The sequence below is a fragment of the Candoia aspera genome, chromosome 3, assembly GCF_035149785.1.
Source record: "Candoia aspera isolate rCanAsp1 chromosome 3, rCanAsp1.hap2, whole genome shotgun sequence".
NCBI lineage: Eukaryota > Metazoa > Chordata > Lepidosauria > Squamata > Boidae > Candoia > Candoia aspera.
Window position 1 is genome coordinate 3141291 of NC_086155.1, and position 20740 is coordinate 3162030.

The 20740-nt window shown below is 49.1% G+C and overlaps 1 protein-coding gene across 1 annotated transcript; it reads right to left on the minus strand.

The window, feature by feature from the left end:
- On the minus strand, nucleotides 1-10184 carry PSMF1 (proteasome inhibitor subunit 1). The gene is made up of 7 exons (XM_063296825.1): nucleotides 10013-10184; nucleotides 8213-8365; nucleotides 6241-6323; nucleotides 4293-4487; nucleotides 4049-4102; nucleotides 2965-3123; nucleotides 1-1005 (listed from the first exon to the last, which is right to left on the minus strand). The coding sequence occupies exons 1-7, from the start codon at nucleotides 10139-10141 to the stop codon at nucleotides 954-956; spliced, it is 825 nt and encodes a 274-aa protein (XP_063152895.1). The 5' UTR covers nucleotides 10142-10184; the 3' UTR covers nucleotides 1-953.
- Between the last annotated feature and the right edge of the window lie 10556 nt (nucleotides 10185-20740).

Sequence of the window (20740 nt, forward strand, 5' to 3'; positions counted from 1 at the left end):
TTTTATTGCGACTATTAATTGCAACCTGTAATGGGGGCACTGGTGATGCAGGAGAAGCACTTCCAAGGGTGGCAGCTTTGCCTACCACCAAAACCAATTCAGTTGGGCCAGCGGTGTGTGTGTGGTTGTGTGGTGTTTGGAGAGAGGGGCTCTGCTCAGAGTTTCATCCTTACTAAAGCAGCTCTTCTGTCAAGCCACCGTGTCAATTCCCCAAAGCCACAGTCGGCAGCTGGCAGCCCTGGGCCAAATACTGCCTGTTAGCAGTTGGTCTCCAGATCAAGGAAGATCCCTCAGTCCTTCCACTGGTATCTGGCTGCCCCCTAGTTCTCATTTCAGTTTCTCCACACACCATGAAGTTGTGACTGTGCTTCTCTGGCAAGGGAAAAAAAATCGAGGCGGCTGAAATTGAGGAGGATGTGGGACGACGTGCTGAATCACAGCCCCACCGAAATTTTAGCAGCACCCAGCAAAACCACACGGGAGGGATGCTCAGCGATAAATTGGAAGGAGCTGAAAACAGAAGGCAGAAGAGCGTTGGTGGCTGATCTACCCTTATCTAGTTCTACCATGTTTAGTTTCAAACTGGTTCATGATTAAACTGGGTTGCCAGTCCTGATATATACAGAACCTCCACCAAAGGGGTTCCTTTGCTCACAGCTTTTGAAAACTCTACCCTTTCAAAGACACACCAGCTGATCTCGGAGCACTCGGAGATATGGTTCACCGGATTTAAGACCCGGAGAAGCGAAAGTAACATGCTGGGGGGAAAAGGAGAGAAAGGCAGAGGCTGAAAGGTTAACTGCGTGCCGTTTCCTCTTCTGGTTTATAGCAGGGGGACCAAAACCAGTGGGCCAGGAAGGAAAACCACTGCAGAAAAGGCCAACTCTCCCCCATGTCTGGGTAAGCATCCGGCGTCGGTCTGCCAGGAAAGAAACGATGAAGCCCGGCTGTTGTCACATGAACATATCGTCATAGTCAGGAGGGCGAAGGTGGTCAGGATTAGGCCTGAAAGAGGAGTGGAGAAGGGTTTTAGTTTAATCCTCCAAATTCTGGGACTAAGGAACCCGGAAGCCTTGGCAATGTTAACTCCCACCCTTATCATCAGAACGATAGTCCTTACCTGGCAGTGTATCAGTTTAATAAGAACATAAAATCGTACAGGAGGTAGAGGCTGTGGCTGGCAGGGAGGAAGGTCGCTGCCCAGTTCCCCGATCAGCCAATTGTTCCCTGGTTTGGGAAACTTACAACAGTGACTCATGTCCTCATCAGTGGCAGCCCAGACTACTGTAACACCCATAATGCAGGGCTGCCTTTGAAGACTCAGAAGCTGCAACTTGTAGAGAATGCACTAACTCAGTGCTCCTCAACGCTGGCCACTTTAAGACGTGTGGACCCAGCAAAGCTGGCTGGGGAATTCTGGGAGTTGAAGTCCACACGTCTTAAAGTGGCCAGCGTTGAGAACTCTGCAGTAACTAGTAGGAAAACCTGCTGTTGTTGAGCTGTGCCTCTGTGGTGGTCCCTACCATGTTTGTCAGTAGGTTGGAGGTCCCAATTCGAAGTGCTGGTTATGACCTCCAAAAACCTAACTGGGAGATTATTATTCCAGGGGCTGTCTTGCTCAGTAGGATTCTCCCTGTCCTATTGGGATAATTAGAGAGGGTGTGCTGAAGGTCCCTCCCTACAAGATGAGAGAGAGGTATGGACCAGGAGGCAGGCCTTCTTGGTGGTGGCCCCCACAATTTGGAACATGCTGCCCCCAAAGGTAACCTTGACCCCCTCTTGTCTGGCAGTTCCAGAAGCCAACAAACACTGTACTTTTTCAGTGGGTTTTTGCTTCCAAATATGGACCACAAGTGGCCTTTGAATGATAATGGTCATGGTTTCAGAGTACGGTTAATTTACTGCATTTTCTACGGCTCTCCAGTCCTAGCAGGGCTCAGGTGGATTACGTTCTTCGATATGGTTTAAGGAAGTTTGGGTGTTTTACTGATGGTTTTATGGTGCGCCACCCAGAGCTGGTTGATTGGCGCAGGAGGGAAATGCTGTAAAATTGTAAATCCTAGAATAAATCCTGCAGCTGTTTACGTAAGACGCTTAACTCAGTTACGGAGCTAATCTGCGTCCAGGAATCCCAGGCCATCTGAACCAGTTGGGTTGAAACAACTTGCTGAGCCACAAAACTAACAGAATTGATCACAATTAACCAAGGTTAAAATGAATCAAGTGTGGCACCCCCATTTGCAAGCACAAAAATTATGGCATTTGAAGGAAGATGTCAGCACAGATAGGTTCTTGTTTGACCCCCAGGGGGACATCACTAAACTTACGCCAGAGTTTAGGTTATAATGGTTTGGGGATGCCTTAGGATGTTGTTAAACCATGTTTAGGCACAACCATGTTTAGGCACAACATGCAACAAGAATGCGAAAAACATGTTTTGTTAATCCAGGCTGTGAATTAAGCGTGTTCTTCAAACCAGCCTTGCTCTCTTAACTGCCTAACTCTCATATGGCCATGGAAATTCTTCTTAATATTTGTTTATTTATTAATTTCTTTTCTACTTCTGCTTTCATTCAGGAACTCAAGGTGGCATAACAGAGCTCTCCTCTTTTTTCCCCACAAAAACCTCGTGAGGTATCCTTCTTATGACTTGCAACAGTACAATCGGGATGTTTGCAAAGTTTCTCAATTTGGGATCCTTTTACGCTTGGTCCAAACTGCGACCCAGCTTATGACAGTGCGGCACCAGCAGAACCCCCGTTTCTTTCCCATCCAAGTTTCTAAAGTCACACAAAAATTTCCCTCTGGGGGCTGCATCTGATGGTGAAATGGCGTTTTCTGGCAAATAAGGGGCCATGGGAAATTTAGCAACGATGTGTTGGGGAACCTCCAAAGTGCAGAATGAATATTATTTTGAAAATTCAGTTTTTAGGCAACCCAGCTTGGCAGTATCTCAATACTCACCCGCCCCGCCTGGCCCCTGGGGGTCCAAACGGGTCAAATCTGGCACCTGGAGGAACAGAACCAGGTGGGAGTCTGCTGGGGAGCCCAGAAGAGGGGTCAAGAACAGGATTCCGAAACCCTGATCGAAGTGGATCAAAGATCATTCCCCCTCCTCGACCCCTGAGGAAGAGAATCACACATGAATGCAGATCTGCGACCAGGACAAGGGATGGGCTTGTACAGGTAGTCCTCGACTTACGACCACAATTGGGACTGGAACTTCCGTTGCTAAGCGAGGCAGTTAAGTGAGTCATGCCTGATTTTACAACCTTTTTTTTCTGCGGTTGTTAAGCAAATCCTTCTTCCCCCATTGCCTTTGTTTGTCAGAAGCCGGCTGGGAAGGTGGCAAATCATGTGACCACAGGGATGCTGCAACTGACATAAGTGTGAAAGTCTGGTTGAAAGTCACTTTTATCAGCACCGTTGTAACTTTGAATGGTTGCTAAACAAATGGTCAAAAGTCAAGGACTACCTGTAGTTAATCTGCCCAATGAAGCAGGGAAAATTCCCTACTTCTCAAAAAATACTTGGTTAGTCCACAAAGGTAGTCAGCAAGTCAGGACTGACGAGAGGACGAACTTTACTCTGTATTCAACCACCCTATGGAACTCATTGCCACAAGGTAGGCTTTTTTTTTTTTTTTAAGGATCAGAGTTGGTTTTGTGTCCTGGTCTGTTCAGGACCGTCTATAAAGGCAGGCATAACCGCCAAGGTTGCAGATTGGAAGGTACATGCCTACAGAAGATAATAAAGTAAAAATCAACTTGTGCAATTGGACCGGCTTACTCGGCTCTGCTTTTGGCCCGTGGCTTTCTTGCACAAGACTTCTGCACCCAACCTCCGATAGGGGACCCCCGGGCTGGTTGGTTGGAGATAACAGGAGCTGGAATCCAACCTATCTGGAGGATACCAGCTTTGGGAAGCCTGTAGATCTGTGTTTCTCAACCTTGGCCACTTTAAGATGTGTGGACTTCAACTCCCAGAATTCTCCAGCCAGCATGAAGGATTGTAAAAAGAAAATCCTTGAAGTAAGGGATTGACTCACCCCAAAGGGTCCAGATCTTGTCGGCCAATATCAAATGGGTTCAGCGGGTCTGGCCTGGAACAAAAGTCTAGAATCAGACAACGGATCTACCCAACACTTCCTTTTAGCTCCGGAATGGGTGAAGCTGAGACCCTCCCTGGCACGCACAGCGTGCCTCCCACCATTCTAGTCCCCAGTGAGGCCTGCTCCCCTCACACAGTCCACACATCAGGCCCAGTCACCCAACATACCACGAGGGACTCACCAGTTGGGCTGCCGGCTGCTGTGAGGATGTTGAGGAGGGATCCACAAAGGGTCGTGATCGGGAGGGTTGGGCGGGGACGGGTTCCTCTCCCGTCTGGGCTGCTCCTTGGCCTCACTTCGCACTTTGGAGGTTTCGAAAGGGGAGATGATGTGATGCACAATCTGGGTCTGTAACTCCTCCACATTCCGATATACCCTGTGGGAGGGCAGGAAGCAACAGCCATTGGAATGCCAGGAAACATGGAATTCTGAGTCAGCATGGTTTTTGCCGGGGGGGAGGGTATATACAGGTAGTCCTCGACTTATGACCGTTTAATGATGATCCAAAGTTATGACAGCCTCAGAATGGGTGCTTTACACCCTGTAAAGCACTTCCGAGCATCCCAAAATGTCGCCCCCAACCTGGTCACATGATCGCAGTTTGGATGCCTGGCAACCGGCTTGCGTTTACAACTGGTTGCAGCATCCTGTGGTCATGTGATTGTGTTTTGTGATTTTTTGCTGGAAAACACCCAGTAGGGAAGCTGGATTCACTTAATGACCACCATAAAAATGGTTGTAAGATCGGGTCCAGTCATGTGGTGACTCAACTTACAACTGCAATGACTTATGATGGAAATTCCGGTCCCAATTGTGGTCATAAGCTGAGGACTACCTGTATACTGGCCTGTAGGCGGCTTGCCGGCTGGACTGACCTGACACGCTAACCCTAAATGCGTGTTAACCCAACACAACTGCAGTGACAAAGAAATATGCTGCACCCAAAGTGATAAAGCAGATGACAACTTAACATCATGGCTTTAATTCATACAACCCTGCAAAATAAGGGCCAGTTTTCCAGCCACGAACCACCCAACCTCATTTTAGTTAGCCTAATATGTTGTGTGAACTATAATCTCAGGAGGTAACCCTGCCCTGACCTGTTGGATTACATCTCCCATTACAACCTTACCATTATACTGTGCTGTTTTATGAGAGCCATACAGGAAATATTAAGCAATAGACAAAAGGAAAGTGATTTCCTGCCTTCCCCCAGCTAAATTCCACTCCTATCAAGCAGAAAATGCATGATGGGAAACTCTTGGCTTGAAATCTTCTTCAGACACCAAGAGAAGGATGGCTGTTTTGGGTGGATTTCTCCGAAACCATTCCTTGCTTTTGCAGCACAGTGAACGCTCATTTAGCGGACCTTTCAGAAGAGCGTCTGTTATTTGTGAATGTCCGTTAAATGTGGAAGTACATCATCATGGCGACTGGTAACGTTGGCCATTGTTTTCACAGAGGTGGCTTAAGAGGTCACAAAAAAGGAAGTTGGGGACAGGTGTCATCCCTTGGGCTAAACCATGGCTTGTTCAATAGACTACACCTAGCTGGCTTTACATTACCTCGGTTCACACAACACAGTAAGTTATAGGCCCTGATTTACAAACCATCATAGGATTTTACATAGATTGCGTTCACATAACATGCCTGAGCTGATTACTGCATTATCTTACTTTTGGGGTTCACACAATGAACTGCAAACTATCAAGCAGGCTGGGTTCCCACAGCAAGCTAAGCGACAAAAATCTAACCAAGTTAACACTAACCACGCTTAGCATGTTGTGTGAGTGCAGCCACTAGATTTTTATCTGACCTGCTTAAATATATCATGTGAACACAAGTACTGAATCATGAACTAACCAGGCCGAGTAAGCACAGCAAGCTAAAATGTTAACCAAAAATCTAACCAAGGTTAACCCTAATCAAGCTTAGGATGATTTGCCACTGAAGCCATTCAGTCTTTAACTGACCTGCTTAAGTGTGTTGTGGGAACACAGTCAGTAGCTCATCATAGCTTATACTGGACTGAGTCTAGAAACCCATCAGTGTGTGAAAGGGTTCAGTTTTATGGCAACCCTACATTTTTTAGCACCCCCCCTTAGATATTTGGAAAGAACTCTGGTTACTTGTCAAAGTCCGCCAGATGTTCTGGGTCAACGTAGTCGGTCACCTTCAAGGTCAAATCTGCCACTTTCTGCGTTTTGGGATCCTGGAAGGAGACAGATCGAGACAACACTGAGGCATGAAGGTGAATCCCAACCACAGGGCGGTGAGGTGCCAGGAGGGGGGCAGCAGGAAGTGCATGGGATCAATCTAGACCCCTGTCTTGGGGCACCTACTTTAGCCCCCCTTAATTGCAAGACCAGTAGAACCACTATTATCCCACAGCCAAGATGGGCAAACTAACAGGGAATATGGGATTTACGGTCTGAGAGAGAGGAGAAGGCTGAAGACCATCTTAATCTGTTGGGCAGGTCTTTCTCTCCAATGCCCTCAAAGGTGCCATGCTGCGACCCTGACTGGCTAGGACCCAGCCCAGGGATATTGAAAGTGGAATCTCCCCTTGCCCCCCATGTTTAGTGGGCCCCATACCTGCTGGCCTTTAGGCAGGCTTTTACATGTGGTTATTTCCCCAGGCGTTGGGACCAGGATGAGTAAGTTCCCATTGGAATAGGACAGAAATATAAGCCAAATTGTGTATTAGCGATTATTACGGTTTTATAACGTATTGTCTTTTTATTTTTAGTTATTTTAAGCTGCCCAATCTACTTGCTCATTAGGTGGTCATGTGAATTCGATAAATGAATACCGGGCGCCAGGCTGTGCTGGCCAAGTCCCCTTTCTCTGATTCTAAGCCAAGCAACCAGCAGAAGCCACAATGATACCACATGCGCCATGCCATTCTTGCACAAATGGGGTTGAGTTATGAAATTTGCGGAATGCAAATCAAGTAACTCATGCCGTGATTATGGTGATCGTATTTCCTTGGAAAAAATAAAGGACAAACTTGAAAAGGGGGCAAATCTGAAAGAGGCTGACAACAATAAGACATTTTAATTGTTTATGTTTACAACTTTGCTTTACAAAAGAAGAGCAAACCAAGAAAAACTTGACGTATAAGCATATTCTAATAAAAATATCTAAAATCAAATAGTGTATGTAATTAATTTTAAAAAGACAATTCAATTTCCATATGAATGTGGAAGACCGTCCCTTAAGTGGTACCATTTGTGTGGTAAAAGTTAAATGACCCAAATAAAGGACAAAAGGGAGTTTTTGGAAAATAAATAAATCTAAAGGACAGCTTTCTGAAATAAAGGAATGTATGAATGGTCGCTGTAATCATGATGCATGTGATGTCACTTGCCTTCCCTGGTCTCCCCTGCAGGTATCCAAGCTGTCAGGGGCTCCAAACTGTAGCCCTGCTTGGCTAGAAGCTGGTGCCACTGAAGCCCAACACATTTGCCAGGCATTGGGGAAACAACGGGGTGACTTGGCAGGTGGTATCCCCAGATCTATGTCTTACTCCCTTCTGGCTTCTGCTGTGGGTTTAGAACAGAACAGAATCTTTACAGGTAGTCCTCGACTTACGTTTAATGACGGCCCGAAGTTACGACAGACTCAGACTGGGTGCTTTACAGGCTGTAAAGCACTCCTGTGCTTCGCAAAATGTCGCACCTCGTCCACAGTCACATGACTGCATTTCAGGTGCTTGGCAACCAGCTCACATTTACGATCAGTCGCCACATCCTGTGGTCACGTGATCACGTTTTGCGACTTTTTTTGCTGTTTTGCAGCAAAAAACGCCCATCGGGGAAGCTGGATTCGTTTAACAATCACGGTGATTTGCTTAACAACCCATGATTTGCTGAAAAGCCACCGTAAAAACGGGTCCAGTCAGGTGGTGACTCAACTTATGACCACAATGACTTATGGTGGAAATTCTGGTCATAGGTCGAGGACTATCTGTACTGCAGCCAATGACCAGTCCATAAAACACTTGTTGCTTTGGGTTTACATCTGCATCCCGGAGGACAATTAGGTAGAATCACTTCTCCTTTACGGGAGGCCAAGTCAGTCCCCCCAGAGCAGCCTCACCATGACGTTGAGAATGATGCTGTTGTCTATCAGAATGGCCTTCACCAGAAGGTCGTGAGAATCATCCTTCAGCTGGTACCGCAGTGTGTAAAGTTCCTTGTCCGCGTTCCACCCAGTGGGCAGCATTTCCGACTTCCTCTCGTTGGCACCCGGCTGCAACCAGACCCAGCAGGGGATACAGGTCAAATTTGGCAGGACTGTACCACTTCAAGCAGCGGGGAGGAGGATGTGGCAGGAAGGACTCCTCCAGGGTTGTTAGAGACGGCATCGGGCAGCCTTCTGCAAGCTTAGTGACCTCTTGATAGGTTGGATGCTGGATCCCATAATCCCCAGCCACGATTATGGGAACTGGAGGTCCAACCCACGTGGACTTCAGGTCGGGAAAATCTGATTTGACGCAAATCTCCACTTCATGGGGCTTTATCCTTTCTCCTGAAATCCCGCCCCCACCAGGCCCAAAATTCCTCAGAATGGTTCTTCAGCAAGCTGAGGACAGAGTATTTGCTGCCTTGGGTTTTTACTTCAGTAGCAAAATTGATTAATTGATTATGTGCCATCAGGTCATTGCCAATTCTGAGCAACCGTATAGTTAGATTTTCTCCGTGACAGGGAAAAAGAGTAGGATAGCAGTAAAATAAATAACTAGACGAACAAATGGACAGGAGAGGGTCCTCATGTCACCTCCCCCACAGAGCTTCTGGTTTAAATGTCCCCTTCTTTCTATTTTCTCTTTACTTTCTGCAAGCACCTACATAATTTAAAAACAAATGCGCAAGGTGCGCTGAAGCACTAAAAATGCTAGCAAACTGTCCGCATCACTTATTTTGGGCCCCAGGCCAGCACTCAAACCTGTCTGGGCAGAATCAGCGGGCCTGCATCAGTCCTCCAAGCTGCCACCAGGAAGACTCCCCCAGAAGAGGCAAGGGCCCCCCCTAATTTCTCAGGCTGCTGCCCTGTTTTTCAAGTCTGATTCCAACAGCTGGTTTTGCCCCCAAAGCTGCCCAGCACCAGGATTTCTAGGGCATCAGCTGGCCTGGGCCAGCAGGCAGAGAAAGGGTGCTTCAGGTCCCCCCATGAGAAATCAAGGGGGCATTGCCCCAAGGCAGCCCTGCTTGGTGATGGCCCCCAAACGCTGGGGTCCCTCATTTCCAAAAACACCCCTGGCACCCTCGTTCTGGATTTTTTGCAGAGCTGTAAAGACTGTTTTCTTTTAGCAGATGGCTTGGAGTTTCATTCCAATTTTGTGCACTGTTTATAGGAGATTTTATGGAGACAGGACACTGTTTTCATGGAGGGAAGGATGAGGTTAGAGCAGGGTTTCTCAATCATAGCCACTTTAAGAGAGCTGGACTTCAACTCCCAGAATTCCCCAGCCAGCGTGCGTTCTGGGAGTTGAAGTCCACACTTCTCAAAGGGACCAGGTTGAGAAACACCGACCTAGCTCCTTGAGTTCCTTACATTTTCAGTCCTATTCTTTTCCACCATCGGGAGTCTTGGGAACTGGGTGGTAGATACACGCATTTATTGATACGGATTAAAAAAAAAATCGAGCGGGGAGGCAAAACGGACGGAGCCTGCCCGTGCAAGCCCGGCCTCCCCTCCGGCAGGGGAAGGGGCGCGGGCATTTAGCAGGGGCGCTTTTGCAGCGCGGGGCTGCGTCACACCCCCGCCTGGCTGCTTGGCAGGAGCTCCAAGCCGGCGCCCGCCGGGTCGGGCCCGCGCAGAGGCCGGAGCCCCCTGCGGCCCCTGCTTTCCGGCCTGCGCGCTGCACCGGGCGGATGGCCGCCTGCGGGCGCCTACCTCGTCCCCGGCGCCCAGGCAGCGGTACTCGCGCGTGATCAGCTTCCAGTGCACGAAGCAGAGCAGGGCGTCCTGCGCGCAGCCGAGCTCCGGCGCCACCGAGTTGTAGAGCAGCTCCAGGCCCGCCATGCCGCCGCCGCCGCCGCCGCCTGCAAAACAACCGCGCGGGAAGGGCCGGAACCTGACGGGAGGCCGGCCCGCCTCCCCGCCCGGGAAAGCGAAAGCAGCCGCAGCGCCCGCCCCGCCCCGCGCCGCGCCGCGCCCCCTCGCGCCCCTCCTGCGCGGCGGAGCGATCGGCCGGGCCGGCGTCTCCAGCGCGGCGACTGCAGCGCCCATCCTCCGCAGCCCGGCCGGGTGGGGCTGGGGGCGGCAGCCCTGGGCATCGGGGGCACTGCTGGCAGCCGGGCGGGCGGCGACCCCCGAAGCGTTCAGAAGCCGCGAGCACGGCGCGGAGCGCTCAGATTCGGGTTTCTTTTCTTTCCGCCTCTGGGGTCGCCTTTCAAAGGGGCAGAAGAGCCTTCTCCCCCTGGGCCGGTGTTCCTCGACCTTGGCGACTTGAGGGGGGTGGCCTGCAATTCCCCGAATTCCCCAGCCGGCTTGCCGTAGGTACTGACGGCGGGTAGAAACGAGGGTGCGCAGGGCACGGTCTTCCCAACTGTGCCCCTTGGAATAATATTACGCGTGACCCACCATATTCCTACATATCGCAGAGGGCTGGACCAGGTCGGCGTTTCTCGCCCTCAGCCACTTTAAGATGGGTGGACTTCAACTCCCAGGATTCCCCAGCCAGCATGCGGGCTAGGGAATTCTGCGAGTTGAAGACCACCCATCTTAAAATTGTTGAAGTTGAGAAATACTTCCCTAAGGCATGGCTTGTTTTAACCACTGTTGGTTGGCTAGGTCACTTCGGGCTTGGTTCAGACAACACCCCGAGTCCTCACTTGGAAAAACAACCCCACCCCTGCCGGGTGCTCAGTTTAAAGCCGAGAGACCCCACTCAACCCATGGAGATTGAACATGGTTTCTATTTCTGGAATCTTTGTAGAAAGGAAGGCTTTACAGACGGCACGCTGACTAGTAATTCCCCCCCCCCCATTCATTTGTAGACATCTAGGGTACAGTTTTGGAAAAGGGAGAGGGGAACCACTCAGAAATCGGCTTGATTTGGGTAAAAAAAAAAGGGAACCTCAACTGTGGGCTCCAAAGCCATCATAGCTATCAAAACAACCAGTACAACTTTAAATGAATAGATTAGCAGGCACAGAAATAATGAAAAGCAAAGCCAGATTAGGGGACAAATAAAACTCTTAAAAAGGGTGGTGTGTGAAAAAGCAGAGAAAAAAAAATCAAGGAAGAGAGGGAGTTCTGAAGCTTAGCCCCCCCCCCCCCCAAGGTAATGGAACATCCAAGGGTCAAGTCCATGGCTGGGTTCACACGATGCTTTTAACCCCAGGTCAATTCACAACCTGGGGAATGTAGAGTGAGTGCTAGTTTGGTGTTACAGGAAAAGAAGCCGGGGGCCTTAGGTACATATGCTGCCTTGAGCGGACCAAAAGTAAAGGATAAAAATCAAGTAATATTTGCACAATATCTTAAGTGTGGTTAGTGTTAATCTTGGTTAGGGAGGATTGGGCTAGTCTGAATGTGAATCCAAGTGAGTCTCCAGCCACAGGGATGAGGATCTGTGGCTCTCAGCCTTGGTGGCCCAATAGCCATCTGTGGGGAGACCGGGGGGCTTCCCTGGTGGGTCCAGCCCTGGATTAGCCATTAAGCAGCGTGAGCACATGCTGAGAGCACTGAGGGGAGGGGGCACCACTGCGTTTTTTCCTCCCCTATCCTGCCCTTGGCCCTTTCACTGCCACACTCAGCTTTTGTTCTCAACAACTTTTTGTATTTGCATTTTTCCCTTATCACCATGTCATTTAAAAATGCATTAAAAAGTGTGGGAAAGTGGCTTTTTTTCTATTGCTCTAGTTATAAGTAAATAATTTGCTTATGTTGCTTGCTGCTATTTAGTGTTTTTTGTATAAATATATTTTAGATATTAAAAGTCTGTATTTTTAAAAAAGTTCATATTTCATGTACTGGTGGGGTCCAGCCTGGGGGATGGCCTGGAAGAACACGGATTTCTCAATTGCTTATTCCACCTTCAGCGCTTAATGCCGTGTCGGGCAAGCAACGGAAGGGCCGGCGGATATCGTTGGTGGGCTGTGCTTAGGGCATCAGCCGGCCTTAATCTGACCCTGGCTGGGCGACTGTGGGAACGGACTGCTGGACTAGTGGGCTGGGGTTGAACATAAGGCTTATGTTCTTATGGTTTGGCAACCTCCATGTTTGACTTAGCATGGTGACTTAGCCAGGCCACTGAAGCTTGCGGAGCAAATGGGTTGTGATCAACCACGACTTAGCCAGACACTTTTGTCTGGGTATAAGCTGTCCTGCCAGGCCCATTAGCAATCCTAGGGTGGGCTGGATCTTCTCAGAAGCTACTGACCGTGGATTCTTCGAGGGCGCTCCATTAGGACTAATGCAGCCAACTTCCCATCGTGCCAAGGGGAGGGCCGGGTAACTGGGTGGCTACATCAGTCTCTGCTCTGCTTTACTGCACCGGCTTTTCCAGTTGCCAAGCAACAGAAGCACCAGAGTTCCATGTTCCACGTCCTGGGCTTTTGCGGAGTTCTGAAACAGCTTGGCGGGCCCTGACTCTGAGTGATGCAGAATGCTGGATCCCTTGGCATATGTCCACGTGCATATCTGTCGCATCAAGTGAAAATTGCCAAGTGTGTTCTCAAATCAAGCACTTTGGGCACACTGTTTATATGGCGAGGGGGCAGCCTTATGAACGGAATGAATGAATGAATGAATGAAATGATTCTGCCTCTTATCAAAACATGAATGAATTTCAGGGGGAGAATTTCACACATCCAGACAACATAGTAAACTTGGTTTACCAAGGCATAATCCTTGTGTTCACACTAGGTGCTCTGCCCAAGCAAATAAATCACATGCTGGCTTAACGTGATGGCCTGGTTCACACATGATGCCAAGAGAAGGATTGGATTCCCAGAACACACAGAGCTGACTTCAGCTGAGCTCGTTGCGCATCTTGTTTGAACTCAGCCCCTGTCAAATCAGGAGCGCTTCGGCCATGTTCAGACAACGGGTTTAGCCAGATGGGGAAGCGCTATAGCACATGCCTTTATAGACCAAGCGAAGTTTTGCTAGCCTTAACTTTTTAAGTTTTGGGGGGGCTTAATATGTTGTGTGAATATAGCCCACTTGCTCCTTTATGATTCAGAGTATAATTCAGTGGCCATGTTTTCATGCTTTGTGTGCCCTCAGCTATAATATGGCCTGTTTGTTAGGCAAACACAGCATATTTTGCCAGTGGTCCCACACAGCCTAGTGATGTGGATAAAAACGGGACAGAGCTTCCATCAGCTGGTTGCAGCTGCCATCTTGACCTTTTTGACCCCAGATGCCTCTGCTTGCAATTGCCTGAGATGAGTGACTTCGGTGTTACCAAGCACAACTGGTCTTGTGGTCTCAGAACGTCCACTAGAGGTCGCCCTCCCCTTTCTAAATAGCCTTCTCCGGTGCAGCTGTCTCCAAGGGGAACCCTCTTAACAAGACCTCTCCTGGGGAGCCTCTGCCCAAAGGGGAGCAACTTGGGTTGGGTTAGTGAAGGGGAGGGCAGGTGGAGGGTCCGAGCTGGATTTTTCAGCCCTCCTGTTTAGGTTGGGTGCAAGACAGGCAGCAGCAACCATGCCAGGTTCACACTGTGAAGAGTTATGCAGCACAGCCTTTTCCTCCATCATTATTTCTCCTTCTCCTGTCTATCTCCTTCTCCCCCTTCCCCTTCCCCTTCTCCTCCTTCTCTCCTCCTCCTTCACCTTCTTCCCCTTCCTTCTCCTCCTCTCCTCCTCCTTCCCCTCTCCTCCTTCTCCTTCCTCCCCTTCCCCCTCCTCCTCCTTCCCCTTCTCTACCACCATCATCTCCTTCCCCTTCCCCTTCCCCTTCCCCTTCCCCTCCTCCTTCTCCTCTCCTCCTCCTCCTCCTCTCCTCCTTCTCCTTGTTCTTCTCCTCCCTCTCCTCCTCCTCCTTCTCCCCCTTCCCCTTCCCCTTCTCCTCTCCTCCTCCTTCACCTTCTTCCCCTTCCTTCTCCTCCTCTCCTCCTCCTTCCCCTCTCCTCCTTCTCCTTCCTCCCCTTCCCCCTCCTCCTCCTTCCCCTTCTCTACCACCATCATCTCCTTCCCCTTCCCCTTCCCCTTCCCCTTCCCCTTCCCCTTCCCCTTCCCCTTCCCCTCCTCCTTCTCCTCCTCCTTCTCTCCTCCTCCTCCTTCTCCTCCTTCCCCTTCTCCTCTCCTCCTCCTCCTTCTCCTTCCTCCCTCCTCCTCCTTCTCCTTCTCCCTCTCCCCCTTCCCCTTCCCCTCCTCCCCCTTCTCCTCCTTCTCTCCTCCTCCTCCTTCTCCTTCCCCTTCCCCTTCTCCTCTCCTCCTCCTCCTTCTCCTTCTTCTTCCTCCCCTTCCTCCTCCTCCTCCTCCTCCTTCTCCCTCTCCCCCTTCCCGTCCTCCTCTCCTCCTCCTTCTCCTCTCCTCCTTCTTCTTCCCCTTCCCCTCCCCCTCCTCCTCCTCCTCCTCCTTCCCCTTCCCCTTCTCCTCTCCTCCTCCTCCTCTCCTCTTCCTCCTCCTTCTCCTCCTCCTTCTCCCTCTCCCCCTTCCCCTTCCCCTCCTCCTTCTCCTTCTCTTTCTCCTTCTCCTCCTCCTTCTTCCCATTCTCCTCTCCTCCTCCTCCTCCTCCTCCTCTCCTCCTTCTCCTTGTTCTTCTCCTCCCTCTCCTCCTCCTCCTTCTTCCCCTTCCCCTTCTCCTCTCCTCCTCCTCCTCCTCCTCCTCCTTCCCCTTCTTCTCTCCTCCTTCTCTCCTCCTCGTCCTTCTCCTTCTTCCCCTTCCCTCTCCTCCTTCTCCTTCTTCCCCTTCTCCGCAATGCAGCCCCACCGGGACCTCAGTGCCATCTCCATCTCCCTTAATATACACAGACACCCTTAGGATAAGCACCTCTCCTGGTGGTTCCAGGAACCCTTCCATGTAGGATGCTTTGATATCGGTATGGAAGTGGCTTGCTCTTTTCTTCTGGGTTATTTTTAGATTTCTCCATCTAGCCCAGTGTTTCTCAAACCTGGCCACTTTTAAGATGTGTGCACTTCAACTCCCAGGATTCCCCAGCCAGCATGGAGTTGAAGTCCACACATCTTAAAGAGGCCAAGGTTGAGAAACACTGGTCTATAGAATCCCCATTTGTGGGTCAAGCATAAGAGGACAACTTTTGATCTGTGCACTCCCAAATCTTCCTTGGGTCAGCATGGAAGAGAATGCCTGTTGGGAGTCACCCTAAACTGGGGGCATTCAGAAAACCCCCTCTTTCATTATCCAAAGGCTGGAATCTGGACATGTTTTCCATGCAAATATCTGGCGTATGTCATGGCTTGGGAAGTAGGAATGCATATCAGCATCATACGAAAATGCTTTATATTAGGAGAAGCTAAATGGCTTGGAAAAAATTCATACATTAAGGAAAATTGCATATCCAAATAGTATACATTAGTTAGTTAGCCTGGTGCCACCAAGTCGAGCCTGGCTTCTGGTGGCCACATGGATAAATCCCTGCCCTCTTGACCTGTCTTTAGGAATAATTTGCAACTCTTTCAAGGACAGTCCAGGAATCTCTTTGATCCCATCCATCCACCCGATTCATTATCTAAATCTTCTACTTTCTCAGTTACGTAGCCAAGCCTAATTATGTGGAGCCCTGGGTGCCCTCTGAGCTTGGCTTTTGGCTTGCAGATGTTTCATGACCCAGCTAGGGAACATCATCAGTGCAAGGGAGTGTGGAGTTTGCTCCCTGCTTATATACAGTAGCTTGCCCTGCCAGTACCCCACACTCACTTGCACTGATGATGTTCCCTAGTTGGGTCATGAAACATCTGCAAGCCAACAGCCAAGCTCAGAGGGCACCCAGGACTCCACAGTTCAACCCCGGGCTACATATATTCTCTTCTATTCAAGCCTATTCAGCCCTCATATGACAAGCCCAAAACACGTGAGTTTCTGCTTGCTGATCACCCCACAGTGCAACAATTGGCCTTCTTTGGTCCTGGACCAACTGGTTGATTCTTCTTCCAAGATATGCTCGGTAAGCATCTCCACATTCAGAGGTTACCTATCTTCTTCCTCTGTTCTTTCTTGGTGACCAGCTTCCACTGCCATGCCTTATCACTGAAATGCCATGATCTTAATGAGTTAGGCAGTTGCCATTGATGTATCTTCAATCTTCATGATCTTCCCTACATTTGACCTTCCCTTCCTCCCAAGGGTGTATTTCCTCTTCACTTCTCTACCATGCTGTCCATCTCCATCTCTTCTTGAAAAGTGATCCACCATCTTCCCTCCTTTGTTGTTGACCGGTAAATTCAATCTACATGCAGACTGATATTCCCCAACATTCACCCAGGATCTACCCTTTCCATTTTGACATGCATAATGAGCCATCTATGGTTTTTGCTCTTTTTATAACCATTCTGCACAGGTCCTACAAGATGGGACCTGAGGTCTGCAAGTAGTGAGGTTTTGCAAAGTGGACGGCTTGCAAAGCTGTGAAGTTCAGAAGAATCAGGATAGACCTTGGTTTATTTTTGTCTGCTTGCAGGGAAACCGCTCAGTATCAACTGAACAACTGCTGCCCTTGGAGACGTTGACTCATAGAAGGGGAAGAGACCTTGGAGGCCTACAAGTCCAATTCCTTCTTCCGTGAAGATACTCCCGCAGATGACCCTCTGGTCTCAGGCTGAAGCTGTTCTCTCCCGAAGGGTCCAGCATATTCCACTGGAGCTAAGCTGGGTGGGGGAACTGTGAGATGGGAGGGGGCCTCTTAAGACTTACAACTGGAACTGAAGGAGGGAGTTTTTCCTGGGAATAGATGCAGCTGCTTTAAAGTACTGTGGGAAGTGCTGGCTCCTTTGTAGCAATCTGTTGAGCTTGAATCCAAGCTGCTACTATTGTGAAATACCTCTACTACTACTACTAATAGTAATGATAATGTTGCAAGTACACAAGACAGTTGAAGAAGGAAAAAGGGCATTGGAAGAATATCTGAAGGACAGTCAAGAAGGTGCATTGAAGCTGCTATACCATGAAGGCTTGCTGAATACCGAAGAGACCAAACTGGCCTGTAAGAAAGGCCAAATGAAGAATAGAAGAGAGACAAGGCAAGGCAAAGTATTACATGGCCAGTACATTAAAAAAAAAAAGGCAGGCCAAACAGATAACAAGACCTGGCAATGGCTAAGAGCAGGAAAGCTGAGGAACGAGACAGAGGGGCTGATTCTGGCTGCACCAGACCAAGCCTTAAGGACAAAGGCATAGGAAGCCAGAGTTGAGAAACAGCAACAGACAGCAAATGCTGTCTCTGCAAAGCAGCTGAAGAAATGGGACCGCCAAGTTAGCTGCTGCAAGAAGGTCATGCAGACTGACTACAGACAACGGCACGACGAAGTAGCATCACTGGTGCGTTGGGGTGTCTGCAAGGAGTACCCCTTGCCTGCAAGCAAGAACTGGGCGGACCACAAAACAGACAAAGCAACAGAAAATGGAGAAGCCGAAGTGCTCTGGGACGTTGGACTTCAAACAGACCAGCACCTGCCACACAACACCCCAGACTTAACAGCTGTTGATAAGGAAGACAAAAGAGTCTGGAGAGTGGACACGGCAATCCCTGGAGACAGCAGGATAGGAGAGAAAGAACAGGAGAAAATCACAGAATACGAAGACCTGCAAAGAGAAGCAGAAAACTGTGGCAAGAGAAAGCAAAGGTAGTCCCAACAGTAACAGGCACCTTGGGTGCAATCCCAGAACAGCTGGAGCACCCCTGGAACGCCATCGGCAAGACAAAACCACCGTTGGTCAACTGCAAAAGGTGGCTTTATTGCAACAGCTTCCATCCTGCTATGATATCTTTAATATTATTAAACAACAGTATCTGCCTATCTTGGATCCTTGGGAAGGACTGGATAGGTGGGGGAAAATGCCAAATCCACTCCAAACATCTGACTGGCTGTGCAACCAATCATCACCATCACAGCAACAATCAGTATGTCCACAGCAGAGGGGTGAAAAAAAGTCTTGATGGTCACCACGTCTGTTCAATTAAGCCCTGCCCCCTTTTATTGCACGTAAGAAAGGGGCAGGGTTTGGGTGCCGATGGCAGCCGCCATCTTGACTTTTTTGACCCCTCCTCCCCACAGACACCCCTCACAGCAATACATGAAGACTAGATCAAGGTCAGCTTTCCTTAAGAACTTGGAAGAAGACTGGGATAATTCACGATCGCAGAGTCACACCGATCCCCAGCTGGAATTTCAGCAATGTCTCTCATGAAACACGAGCTGGCATTTACAGTTGTCCTGGAACAGCCTCTGCTCCTTTTTAATTTCTAGAAGTGGCCGCCCCATGTTTATGGGGAACAAGGAATGACTTCTTGCAGAAGTAGATCCTGTTTGCCCTGCGTGTGAACCCCCAGAAAGCCTGGAGGGTAGTTTGATCTTCTGGAGATGGTTTCTTGATCACAAGAAGGATGTGGAAAGCAAGGAAGGAAGGAGAGAGAAAGCAGACCAGGAATTCAATTGCCTGAGACAAGGGGAGGACACAGTTTGCAAACCCCAACCTCTCTGGCATGTTGGGCCTCTAGCACGGTGTTTCCCTATTCTCACTATTCTCACCATGCCCTGTTCCTCTGAAGGCCACTGGGTTATGCTGCCCTTAATGTGGGAATGACTCACAAGGTGGGTAGGAATTTGCATGTGCTGGGGCTGCATTAATGAATGTCATATGTTCCGTATGGGAGAAAGGGATGTGCTCGTTCCAATCTGCAAGTAATAATCTATTTTATTAATGCTTTTGGAAGCGTGGCTTTTCCTCTGGCAAAGCTGCTGAGATCCTGAAGGCCCCCCAGGAGGGTCCCTGTGTGATTTCCTGTGCCGTACAAATGAGATTGGGTCTCATTCCCCACCCAAGCTCCGGCAACGGCTTGAATGAGCATGTAAAATGCGGGCGAGCCTTTGAAACAGAGAAGACAATTGCCAATTTTAATACTAAAAAGTGCTAGAAAAGATCACGAGCCACCTTGTTCATGATGGTTGCTTAAAGCACACGGCCTACCTGGTCCCTAAGGCCTCTGTTGTAAAAGGAGGCAATCACATACTTGTTCAGAAAGCCAGCATTTTCACCGTTTGGTGTTGGAGCATGGTGAAGTGGGGCGAGGTTGCCAGATTTTGCCTCCCAATGCTGTCTGTTGTTAAAACAGGATTTGGATACAAGCGGCTTGAATGTCAGTTTCTTTCCCAATCATTCTTAACATGGAATTTTCCTTTTGTTGTTGCCATTGCCGACAAATTTAAGGCTTCCCTTGTGTTGTAACTCCAAGATGTTTTCTCTGCTAGTGCCAGTTAAATCCCATCCATTCATCAAGCTACTGTCATTCTTGGCTTAGCTGCACAAAGTAAAAAATCGGTCTGGGCTGACCTGAAGCAAGTCAGCTTTGCTAGAGAGAATAATTACAGTCCTCTTCTATTCTGAACCGGTGCAGAAGGCCTGAAAATTCAAAGAATTCAAAATATTCTCCTTTGCAATTTATCTCGTAGGAAAAGGTTTTGCAGAAGACTGCTTCCCTGCAGATGTGTCAAATGCCAACCCCTGGCTAGCAGGTTGGCTGGGGTAGTATGGGATCTGAAAGCTTCCACATCTGGAGAGAGGTAGGATGACCCAGGCTGTTCTAGGCTATTTCAGTGAGAGTGCAGCTGTTGCACAGACTGGCAACATTTGTTTTGAAGTTTGATCTTGGGAAGATGGAAGAACCATGAAATTCCCATCCTGCAGGGTTGGGCCAGAGAGCAGAATGCTTCTTCATTGTACCCAGATGTGCTTGAAGCATGCAGTGCTGGCCTGGTGCATGATCTAAGTCTACTCAACTGCCTGCAGCTGTTTGAATTTGGCAAATGCTGCAATAAATAAATACCTTGGTGCCCAAGAGGAAGAACTGCATCATGGTTTTCTCAGCCCACCGGAGGACCCTGAGCATTGAGGAGGCTAGATGTTTTTTCTGAAACAGAAGTTCTTGCCATCCACTGTGATGGCACCAAGGCAGAGGTTTGCCTGCAGTCCACGATGGGTAGCTGTGGCTCACAGATATTGGTTGCTCTCCAGTGTTCTTCCAGAAAATATCAGGTGGTTGGTGCATTTTGCAAGGCCCAGGACTGTGAATCCTTGGAGCAGGAAGGAGGCGATATGCAACACTGATTTATTTATTGTATCAGTTTATATAGCCACCCATCTCACAACTCAACCCTGGGGGTGCAGATAGGAATAAAAAAGCCAAACCCAAAACAACAATTAATAATGAAATAATGACAGCTGGGGACAGTGCCAAATCCAACAATAAAAAGCACAACATCCCATCAACAGGCTCTCTTAACCTCCAGACTCCATGCCTTCAAAAACTTATGAACGTTAGCAGGGCCAGGGCCTCATGAATCTCAGAGCTGATGATATTCTAGAAGGCAGGCTCTGTGCCAGAGAAGGCAGGCTTCCCGGGACCCACCAGATGGCACTCTTTAATAGATAGGACCTGGACCTGGACCATTAAGCACTTCAGACTCTAAAGAGCCAGGCTCTTGGTAC